Genomic DNA, 11,308 nt, shown 5'->3' with positions numbered 1-11,308 from the left:
GCTGGAAAGAAATTGGGTGTGATTTGAGAGGTGGGATGTACAAACAGGATATTCCTGAGAGCTGATAAAAAAACAAGTTGAAAGAAAACTGAAACAAATATGTGTAATAATATTCAATTCATAATATTAGGTACTTAGGTCTGTCAGCCTAGCTGCTCCTTTGAACTCAGACACTCCTAAACATTAAATCTGCAAGAAAAATCAATCCATGGCTGAGAGATTTCAGAGAATCACAGAATATCCTGAGCTGAAAGGGACCCGTGAGGAGTTCAGCTCCTGAGCTCTACCTTTCAAGTTGTGCCTTTTACATTTAACAGGATTATGTTTTATAAATAACTAATTAACAAGTAAATATTATTCACCCTGTTTGTGTTCAATGAGACGCTTAAAGTGCAAAGGAACAAGGTAACAAAAGCCATGAGACTCTGTTTCCAGGCACTCCCGTTTGCCAGACCTATGAGCGTAAGAAACCTGACTTCTATGTTGCATGACACACACCCTTCAAAGGATGAGTTCCAGAAAGGACAGCTGCTAACTATAGAATGAACCATAGAATGAATCATAGAATGGTTAGGGCGGGAAAGGACCTTAGAGATCATCTAGTTCCCACCCCCCTGCCATGGGCAGGGACACCTCCCACTAGCCCAGGTTGCTCAAAGCCTCATCCAGCCTGGCCTTGAACCCCTCCAAGGATGGGGCATCCACAGCTTCTCTGGGCAACCTGTTCAAGTGTCTCACCAACCCCACAGGAAAAAAATTCTTCCTAATATCTAGTCTAAATCTGCCCTCTTCCCATTTAAATCCATTACCCCTTGCCCTGTCACTTCATGCCATTTTAAAAAGTCCCTCCCCATTATTTCCAATTTTTTTTTTTTTAAGAGTTTCTGTCTTCAAAACACTTTGGATATCCTGGGTAATGGAACAGATTCATTTCCAATGTGCTTTTAATGTCTGGGGTAAATCTTTTCATGCCAAAATCAACACGAATGTAGCTACCCAAATCACTGGGCTTGGTGGGGCTCCTCAGAGCAGTCAGCAATTTAAAATCAATGCTTACAGCCTTACTTTAGTGATGCTATTTAAAGCAAGATGATTTACCCTGTCAAGCTAAGGACAGATGGTACAACTATTTGAAGATAAATCATTGTTCAAGTGTGTCCAGTCAAAAAGATAAACCCAGCAAATTCTCTATAACCCTTCTTAGAAATAAAGACAGATGTCAGAGACGTAATAACTAACTGCTCACACATCCTTTTCTGCCAAAACCACAAAACCAAAAGTCAGTCAGGCTAGTTGATCTATGAAGATGCATCAAGTCTAGTGAGCTCCCAGAATATCTTCCTGGAAAATTTAACTACTTATCACCTCAGTGCACTGATAGAGAAGCTATATCTCTTTCCCATAACTACCAGTTTTCTTAAGTCCACTGTCCACTTGGGATACTGGAAATCTAGGTTAAGCTGAAGACCAAATGCAGTAGAAGTGGTAGAAAATATTTTCAGAATTTTGCTGCTCGAGAAGCAAAAGATTTAATGAAAGACAGAGCTTTATAAAAAAAATAACTCTAGTAGTCTGTGACAAAATATGAAAAATCTCACATAACCAAACAATGTTTATTCAGCTCTGCTTTCCATACTGGAATCTGGTAGTCTATGAAAAATGTTTTATTCAGCCTAAGCTTACCATTACTGCTGTAGAATACTAAGTCACTGGTGAGTTCAACAAAATCCAGTATTACCTCCAGTAACCTATGTCTCCCACCACAGCAGAGGAGGATATGGCCAAAATGCCTTTCTGAGTATTTAACTGAAAATGCATAAACAGAAGTTCCAAAAGCTTTTTGGGATGTTAATATGTATTTATATAAGTAGTCAGAGGTTTTGATTCCACTAGTTGGCCAATACATTCAAAAATTCCCGCAGAAGAGAAACCCAGGAGTCTTCCTAAACACGGACTCATCTTTAATATTTCCTAGGAATTCTGTGCAAATGTACGTCAGACTATTCAGACTTTGCCTTAAGCCAGATCTGCCTACTATGTCTTCTTCTATCTCCTTTTTCTGATGCATATCTCCTCTCATACTGCCAAATCTTTCATTATGATCAAACAATAGGTACTCTGTTTGCAAAATCTGAGAGAGTTAAGGCAATTGATGTACAGCACCCTAGGAAACATATCTTTCCACATCTCTAGTGTTTCCAGTTGTGTCTGTCCTGTATGGTCATTCCATATCCCCAGAGGACAAAGATACCAGGATCTCTTCAATAGCATGATCCCTATCTCTACAATAGCAAAAGCATGCTAACCAGCTAGAAAGGGCATAAAAAATTAGACACACACCTCTTCAGATTAACCTGATCTGGCTGTATACGCATCCTTACTTAGCATTAAATTAGGTTTGATGCTTTACCATTTGCTAAAATTCCATTTTTTAAAAATAAAATTGACATTACAGGTACTGTTATTCTGAGACAGAAAATAAGCTGATAGTACACAAAAATGGTTTGCATTACCTCTTCTAGAGCAGCAGAACTACTAATAACTACTATGTAGCAGGCATTTGTTAAAGGGTCTCAGGAACACCTCCTTAGATTAAATTTCACTTACCCAGTCTATTTTATCCACATTCCAATACTTTTTTAAGTCACGGAATTGCATTAGCATCCCCTTCAAGCCCACAACAATAATGCTTGCGAGCACACACTGAAAATAAATAAAAAACAAAAGCCATTTGCAGAATTGGTAGTGAAAACAAATGCTCTTTCTTCAATTTAGCAGTCAATATAATAATTAAGTTATAAAAAAAAGTGAAGTTAATGTTTCAAAAATGGGATAAGCACAGGTGTCCTTGTGACACAAATATAACAGCATCAGACCCTTTTTTTTTTTTTTCTGAAGGCAATCTATAGGCCCCCTAACTGTGAGAAAAATGACAGAAAATCCAGGACTTCCCAAGACTCTCTGTGAACTGCCAGACCACTTACATTCTGCCATAGTCTGGGGGAAACGGAAGCAAATCAGAATTCAACTTCTACACAGTGAAGAATTTTAATACCCCTTCTTCACCACCTAGATAAGACATCTAGAGCAAAAAATCCATTAACTTTGAAGCAAATAAAATAATTTATTGTTCTCCAAGTTGGAAACGGGGACTAGATGGTTGAATAAATCACCTGGAGCCAAAAAGGGTGGAGTACAAAGCAACGGATTTGCAGTGCATAGGTGGGGATGGTTGAAAAAGCATAGTAAAAAAAGAAATAAAACATCAAGAAAGTAACATACAAAAAGGTTTTTTTTTAAATACAGGAAAAAAACCTTTCAGGAAATCAGTCAAAATTTACATGTAATCCATAGAAAAAAATGAAGGGATGAAAGCACTACAGTAAGAAAAAAACATATTGTGCACCCCTCTTCAAGTGTCCTTACTTTGCAAGGTTGAAATAACTTATAAAGGGTCTGTGTTTGAAAAGTGAGAACCCTTATGTGACACTGTGTAAACAACAGCACAAAGTAAATTTAAAACCCTGTTGAGTTAAAATTTCATGTACAAACATGGCAGAATTATGGATAATTTTGAAGCTGTATTTTGCATCTTTGACATGCCTCTAGTTAAAGTTAGCTATGAGTTTGTAATACCAAAAGCTAGATGTATCTTACGTGAAAACACACCACATGCCTTTACAGAGTCTTAGTGCAGAAGATGTATTCCATGACAGCGATACAAGAATACGTCATAGTCTTTCTATCTACAATCATTTCTGTCAAATATGTTTGAAAAGCAAAGTCATACATCAAATGCACAACTGGACAAAAATCATGTATCTTCATTAATTTCCACCACCCTTTGTCAATTTGCAAATCCACAGCAATCTGGATGTATATTTTTCATCAACTATGTGCCACAAGTAAGTAGAAGATAAATTCTTATATATTTACGTGATAGCCCATCTATGCAATTATATATGTGTAAAATCTATATGTATTACGTTGTGACCTCTGTATTTTATGATTTTGAGACTATTCTTTTTCCCTTTGGAATTAAACGGAGCTATTTTAGAGGCATTACTATCTTTCCCTGAAATTAAGTCATTAAAAAATGTTTGACATAATCTTTAAAAAAGAAGGCAAGTACCATACCATAGGCAGCCAGTACAGCATAGGTCCAATTGCATAGATCACCACAAGAATTAACACACAAGAGATAAGGCAAGCCACCTAAACAAGAAAAGTAGATCATTTAGGCTAACAAAAAAGCTATCAAAATATTTGAAAATGACTAATTATCAAGTATTGTAGACAAAGTCAAGAATGAGATGTTGAAGATGCTAGCTATTAACGTATCTATGGATTGCAGATGCATATAATTTCAGTTTTAATCTCTGGTGATCACCTTCAGCCAAGTACAGTGAAAACATAGTAAGAGATCTCGACATCTGTGCTTGACCCTGCTGACAGCACACAGGCGCAGAGCACAGCATCACTCACACACCCAGTTATTAAATGGAGTGTGTGTGTGCAATATCCCCTCCCAGAAGTTTTGCAGCATCCACCATCATTCTGTAACATTTATAGCCATGCACCCTATGTTGCACTAAATAGCAGATATGTCATTGCACAGAGTAAAAATTATGTATGGTGAACTGTGTCATCATTTTTTGCACAAGAGAAGTTTTTTTGACTTCTTTTACTGGGATCAACAGTAAAACCACCAGTGATTTTATTTTAATATCAGTGGACTTTAGAAAATGTAAGAACAATGTTTTTCATATATTAAAAAATATAATTAGTGCACTTGACATGAATCCAGACAAACACTTGGTCTAAGAATTATGTATTTTCACAGTATTATAATGTTTTAATCTGATGGAAAACTACAGTAAAATTGCAGTCTCCTACTCCACTCTGACTGCTCACAAAGTAGAGTACTTCTGGTCTCATCAAAATACAGTCCAGATTCACAGAAGGTTTTTGATGATAAGTAGACAGATGCTCACTTTATATTTATATTGATAATATGTTTCTTTACTAAAATAATTAAGTTTCATTTTAAGAGACAAGTTGTTAAAAACAAAACCAGACAAGTTGTTAAAACACTAGAAAATTAAATCCATGGTGTACTTAAAAATACCATCAAGGATAGACAGAGTGTTTACAGAAAAAGGGACACAAAATCTGCTGGTAAAGTCACAAGGAACTTTTCCCTCTTTCTGCCTTCCGAAAAAGCAAAAAAAAAAAAAAAATGTTGAGTCTATTTGAAGGGCACTTCTAGCCCATTATACAGTTCTGTTTTCTCCTGGGAAAAGATATTACTGAAGAATAAACAACATCACTGAATCCTAAGTATAGCTGTTTGAGAAAAAAGGGTGCTCTGAGACCCTGAAAGGCCCTTCACATTTCTTTCATGACGTATGTCAAATTAAACTGACTTATCTCTACGTAATCAAAACAACTCCTCGCTCTTATTTTTGTTTGTGATTTGACCAACATTTACTAGTGATCTTCTCATCTCTTATTCTGCCTGCACAGCCCCAACAGTAGAGGCTTGAGCAGATGTGTTGCTTTCCAAAAAGAAGGCAAGAGAGAGAATTTTATTTTTATTAAACGGTGGCCACACTCTGACTTTTGGATGCAGGCTCTGCTATACTGTGAAACCAACGGATACAACCAGGCAGACTCTTGTTTTTACCATGTACTTTCTACCTTGATCTCAAAGCGTGGTGGTACCTTTTGCCATTTCATATACTGAATAACCTTCAATCAGGGCCTTTGTCTACATGTATCAGAGCCAAAGTGCTCAAATACCCTATAAGCCTTCAGGTTACCCGTATAGGTTTCTAAGTTACCCTAAAGCTTTCTTGGAAAAGGCATGATGCAGTACAACTGCAAACTGTACAGACAACACATGAACAGGGAACAGAAGATGCCTGTGAGGATGAGGGCACATGGTACGACATTGAATCCAGCTCAAAGATGTGAAATAGCTAGTAGCAAAGTGGTAGCTGAACTATTTGCATATAAATGCTTTAAATTATTATTATTGGATAAATTATTCATTATGTTTAATCAAGTTCAGACTACTGTGTAGGCTAATTAGCAAGTAATTAGCATGCAGATGAAATAAAGCCCTGCATTGTTTCGTGGTATCTGCATGAGAAATAATTGCAGGACACGGTCAAGAAGAAACAGCACCTACAGACTGTGCTTAGCCTTGTCAGTCATACCTCATTACCCTTTTCCTTGTAATTAATGACCTTGACACAGGCAAGAGCAACAATTACAAAAAGACAATAGCAACAGACTCCAAAGGACATAACATTGATATGGCAGGATGCCACCAGTGGATACTTGAGTTTCAGAGGTGTCCCAGGTGCAGGGACCCACGTGGTGCTGCCATACGCAAAGGTCACAGGTGAGCAGTTTGCTGCCTCTCTTGTTCACGGGCATGGTTTGGACAGGTGACAGCCTTACAGGGTCACAATTATAATTTTCATCAATTGCAGTTCCCTCTTTTCGGAGCTACTGCAATAAGAACTTCTGGGGCTGATTTACAGTAGTGGGAAATAACCCAAAAAGTCCTCAAAAATCTCGGTGTCGGACAAGTACACCATGTCACAAGGCAGAAGTTGGGAATTGCTTGGGGTTTTTTAGGAGCAGCTCTTAAGGTTACTTTCACTTTATTTTTAAAATCAGATGGAAACACTAAATTAAATCTGATTTTTTCCCTAAAATTTCAGTTTAGCCTGTACCATTAAATTCATTAAACACCATTAGAGGGCACTTTTGTTACAGTGTTAAAAAATTCACACAAGACTGAAAGGTTTTGTGAGTTGTTTCTTGCAGTCTGAAAACACAACTCCTAACCTCCTAACTGCCACAGACTTTGGAGTTTATATTGAATTAAACAGGTAAAAATGAATAAGTGGAACCATTAGCTTTTCTACTAAAACAGTTGCTGATCAGATGCAATTCCATGCGGATTGCTAAAAATAACAGGGCAGAGTCATTTCCCAGGACAGACAAAAAGGGAGAATACAGAAATACAATGGATAAGTCAGCAGAAGTTCCGGTGAGCTATCATAGCTCTAATTCTCCTGTGTTCTTTACTCTAACCTCACCCTAACCCATTACCTGTGTTTTGGCGCCCGTACTGTATAAAAGTGCTGTCCGTCCCATCGCTGCAGCACTTGGTATGCAAAAGAAAAATGAAGGAATGACGTTGCTGAGGCCATGAGCCAAAAACTCCTGTAAAATTGTTAAATAAAATATTTTTATCCTATTGTTCTGTCATTTCAATGCTTCTTTCCAACAAAGGTGTCCCCTATGTAAATATTATCAATGACAATGGACGACCATATTTTTGAGGGAAAAAAATCACATACTTACATGATAAAAGATCTCCCAACATAATATATCTTCTCACAACTCAGAACTAATTTGAATGTGCTGAACCAGATTCATCAAAAGCAGGAGACATAATTTGCTCGGAGAATAAATGGTAGTGCTAAGTTTTGAAGATGAAATTCAGCCAAAATATTTACATTTTGATCCACATCTGCTTGTTAACAGGCCAGAGTCTCAAGTAGTGGGATTTGGACAGTGTCCAGGTTGTTTCTGGCTTGTGACTCTACTGGAAAGACAGCCACTGATTTTCTTTTCTTTTAGAGCATGCTTTAGTGAAAGTGAAGTATGGTAGCAATACTATCTGCATGCTGTCTTTCATTACAGATCTATCTGGTATTTATTCACGGTCAAAATCCAGACATCTCTGACCAAAGATTTATAGAAGAAAAAGTGGGGAAACCACCTTGTATCTGCAGCCTGAGCTGAACAGTGTTTTCTAAGAAAGTGCCCAACTTGGCTACCCAGCATCAGCCTTCTTCCCCAGACGATAAGGAGCTCATTTGTCTGCCGAGGGCAATGTCTAAGAAGAGACTTCAGCACTGCTAGAAGTGCTCAGCACACAAATGGTGTTGTACCCAGCCAGGGCAACACCTGATCATAGGTTTATCCTCACAGCACAGGACAGGACCACTGGACAACCTCACACACCCTCACCCCACTACGCAGAGCCCTGTGCCTGGTCCCTGAAAGTAATACAGCTACACCACCCCGCTTCAGTTGTAGTCTCTGTTCTCATGGAGGTTTTGCTCTTTTGCTCCATTATTTGATGCAGACATATACACAGTTTCCAACAACTCAGTAATTAAGCTTTGTAAGCTACAAGTTTTCCAAAAGTACAAAAAGAGATACAGTTTGCTGTGCTCCACTTAATGCCCTTGAGACAATGCAGCATATCTCCCTGAAGCCTGGCCTGTATTAAGCTCAAAGCATTTTCCTCTGCTCCCTAGAAAACATGACTCTGAAGCATCAACAGAAATTCATGGCCCAATGTATTCATTCTGAAACATTTCAGAGACCAGAGTAGACAAGAACATTCCCACCATATTTTCCAATGACATAAGTTGTAAACTGGCACAGCAAGACTGACCTGTCTAGATATGGTGTTCACATAGACCTCCAGGTGCAAAACCAACTGTTCTTCGTTCAACCTGATGTCATTCAACCCAAATCACTTAAGACAAAGGTGGGGGCAGCATTTTCATCACACAGCACTATTGCCAGTTATCTAAAATTGAGCGTTTCTTACCACAGCACTTGACTTGTTCTCTCCACAGATTTCTAGTTGGCTTGGAATTACCCACCTGCCTTGACCATCAGTGGGGTAGCTCAGAAAGTAGCATGCCACTTTTATTTAAGCATGTCCACTGTGAAGCACAGAAAGCTCCTGTGGCTGCAAATTTTTCAGCACTTTCTGAACGCACCCTGCTTCTTTTATGCAAATAAACACTTATTACAAATGAGACTTCTACTTTGCATAACTTCATTTTATAACATCAGATATGTCCTGGGGTTATAAGTACCACGTTTATTTTTATAACTCTTTTGTTTCTTTTATCAGTGGCTGATTTAACATCTTAACTGGTCTTTAAGAGCTTGGCTGCCAGAGGAGAAGCTGTCTCATCTTAGAGCACTGGAAAATGCACTAACACCCAAATGCTGCACCAAATGCAACATTACAAGATTATCCTGAAGGATGCACTTCCCCAAAAGGAGCAGCTCAACCAAGGAGGGCATTCTGCAGAGCTGCCTTGGACTACACTTGGGTTTTAGTGTGATCGCTGGAGGGCCTGAGGATACCATATAGAACTCACCCTTTCCTACTGGGCATTCATCTATAAAACATTTCCAAAATGTTGAAGCAATTTCAAGGTTTATTGACAGTAAGGAGAAAGAGCTTTACCTGGTTGTCATCCACAGTGTATTTAAACTTTTTGGCAGAGCCTTGAGCTAGCGCTAGTGACGCTACATAACCAACCAGTGCTACTCCAAAAGCTTCAGTGACTACTTCAGGCAGGACATTCATGGGTGGTGTTTTCGGTGATGGTAACCTATAAAAAATAAAGACAGTCTTTTTTGCAAAGCCTGGTACATAGCCTTATATACCTGTAATTCATGAAAATACAAGAGAACAATCTTTGCATGCACAGCTGATTTGTTTAATACTTGTGAAGTGGTATTTTTCAATATTTCAGATTAATAAGGTCTCGTTCTGTGGGGAGCAGGGGGAGAGACTATATATGCGAATATAAAACAGTTTCAGATGGAGTCTTCCATTGCAAACTTCAATTTGAGAAATTATGAAGGGATCCTTATAAATTAGCTCCCCCACTGACAGATAAAATCAGCAACCATTCCCTAGATTTGTAATACACAACAAGAGAAACTCTACTGTAATTTTTTTTATTTTTTATAGTTGTTTTTCCCATAAAGTTTAATTGTTTAATTTAAACCTTTTAAACAATTTAGTATTCCTGTAGGTTATGGACAGTGTGGGCATTTATTCCATATAATGGACACCTTCTAGTGGCGACTACAATGAAATGCCCCAGTTCAGGACCAAATCACCCCGCATTGTCTCTGTACTCCACAAAAACATGTCAGTCTCTCCAGAGTGCAAATCACACTGCCTAAGAGACAGACTGCACTCTGAATTTTTCTAACGCTCTCCACTGACAGATATTTCAAGTAAGTGTTTAAAAATATGTAGGAATGATCCAGGCTTCTTTTCAGCACTACAGAATCTTCTCGTGTGAGGTTAGACAGAAATAAGCTCCTGATTAAAGCTGCACCAATACAATTTAGCCGTTCATAACATATCAAAAGGGGATACTTAACCTTGTTTTAACCTCAGACACATGGCATGTAACAGCATGCCCTATACACTTAAAAACAATCTCCTTTCTCAGAGACTTCTCTTATTTCTATCAGTGCAAGCTGCCACACAACTTAGAGTCTACATTGTGAAATTTAGGGAAACCCTACAATTTCCAAATGAGAGATTACACAGCAGCTGTTGAATTCCTCACCATCCCTGAGAGTTTGAACATTCCTTCTAATATCTAATCTAATTTCTTTTTCCAGCTAATTATATCGAACATTTTTTTTTCCTTCTCTTCAAGGTCATAGAGAAAAAATTATTCCTATCTGTAGTCAGAATGTTCTTTTTCTAGATGAAGTATATCTAAATCCTTTACTTTTCCTCAGAAACCACATTTTCTAAAATTACTACATAAGTGAATGGAGAATGAATTTGTCACGGTTTATAAAGCCACAGGGACAGTCCTTTGTTAAACACCTGGTGGGCTGAGGCAGGACAGGGAGGGTTTCACTCACCACTTAGTGGCACAGGCAAGAAACTGACACGACTTGGGAAGAACAAGAAAACAATTGAATTTGTTAGCTATTTACAAGAAGAAGCAAGATACAGAGAGAGAGAAACTACATCTTAGAAAGGCACTTCTCCCCGACCCCTCCCTTCTTCCCAAAGCCCAAAGGCTTTGTTCTGTACCTTCTTCCCCCCTGGCAGCGCAGGAGGGCAGGGAATGGGGGTACGGTCAGTCCCCGCTCCTTCCTCCTCAGGGGAGGGCTCCTCACAGTCTTTCCCGGCTCCAAGGTGGGGTCCCTTCTCATGGGAGAGTCCTTCTCAAAAACACTTGCACCGGCATGAGTCCTTTCCACAGGGGGCCACAGTCCCCGACGACCGCCCGGCCCCGGTGTGGGCTTCTCCATAATTCCAACATGGAGTCCTCCACGGCTGCACCTTCTCATGGGCTGGGCCAAGAGATAAACCGTGCGTCAGCATGAATCTTCACCACGCCGCAGGGGAAGATCTGGGGGTGCCTCCTTCCTCTTGCTCCTCTTCACTGACTGGAGTGTCTGTGTAGTCATCTCTCACCGATCCTGCTTT

General features: G+C 39.0%; 1 protein-coding gene across 1 annotated transcript in view; it reads right to left on the bottom strand.

The window, feature by feature from the left end:
* Positions 1 to 2,607: 2,607 nt before the first annotated feature.
* The window catches only part of SLC26A7 (solute carrier family 26 (anion exchanger), member 7), a gene marked incomplete at its 3' end in the record, with an annotated part of 38,556 nt that continues 29,855 nt past the window's right edge, over positions 2,608 to 11,308 (bottom strand). Inside the window, exons 7-10 of the mRNA XM_010075523.1 lie at positions 9,302 to 9,449; positions 7,129 to 7,242; positions 4,138 to 4,215; positions 2,608 to 2,703 (exon numbers count right to left, since the gene is read on the bottom strand). Coding sequence (XP_010073825.1) covers positions 2,608 to 2,703; positions 4,138 to 4,215; positions 7,129 to 7,242; positions 9,302 to 9,449 — 436 coding nt within the window. The remainder of the gene's footprint in view (positions 2,704 to 4,137; positions 4,216 to 7,128; positions 7,243 to 9,301; positions 9,450 to 11,308) is intronic.

The sequence above is a fragment of the Pterocles gutturalis genome, unplaced genomic scaffold, assembly GCF_000699245.1.
Source record: "Pterocles gutturalis isolate BGI_N339 unplaced genomic scaffold, ASM69924v1 scaffold30572, whole genome shotgun sequence".
In the NCBI taxonomy this organism is placed as follows: domain Eukaryota; kingdom Metazoa; phylum Chordata; class Aves; order Pterocliformes; family Pteroclidae; genus Pterocles; species Pterocles gutturalis.
Note: the sequence above shows the minus strand (reverse complement) of the source record. Positions and strands in the feature narration are given on the sequence as shown.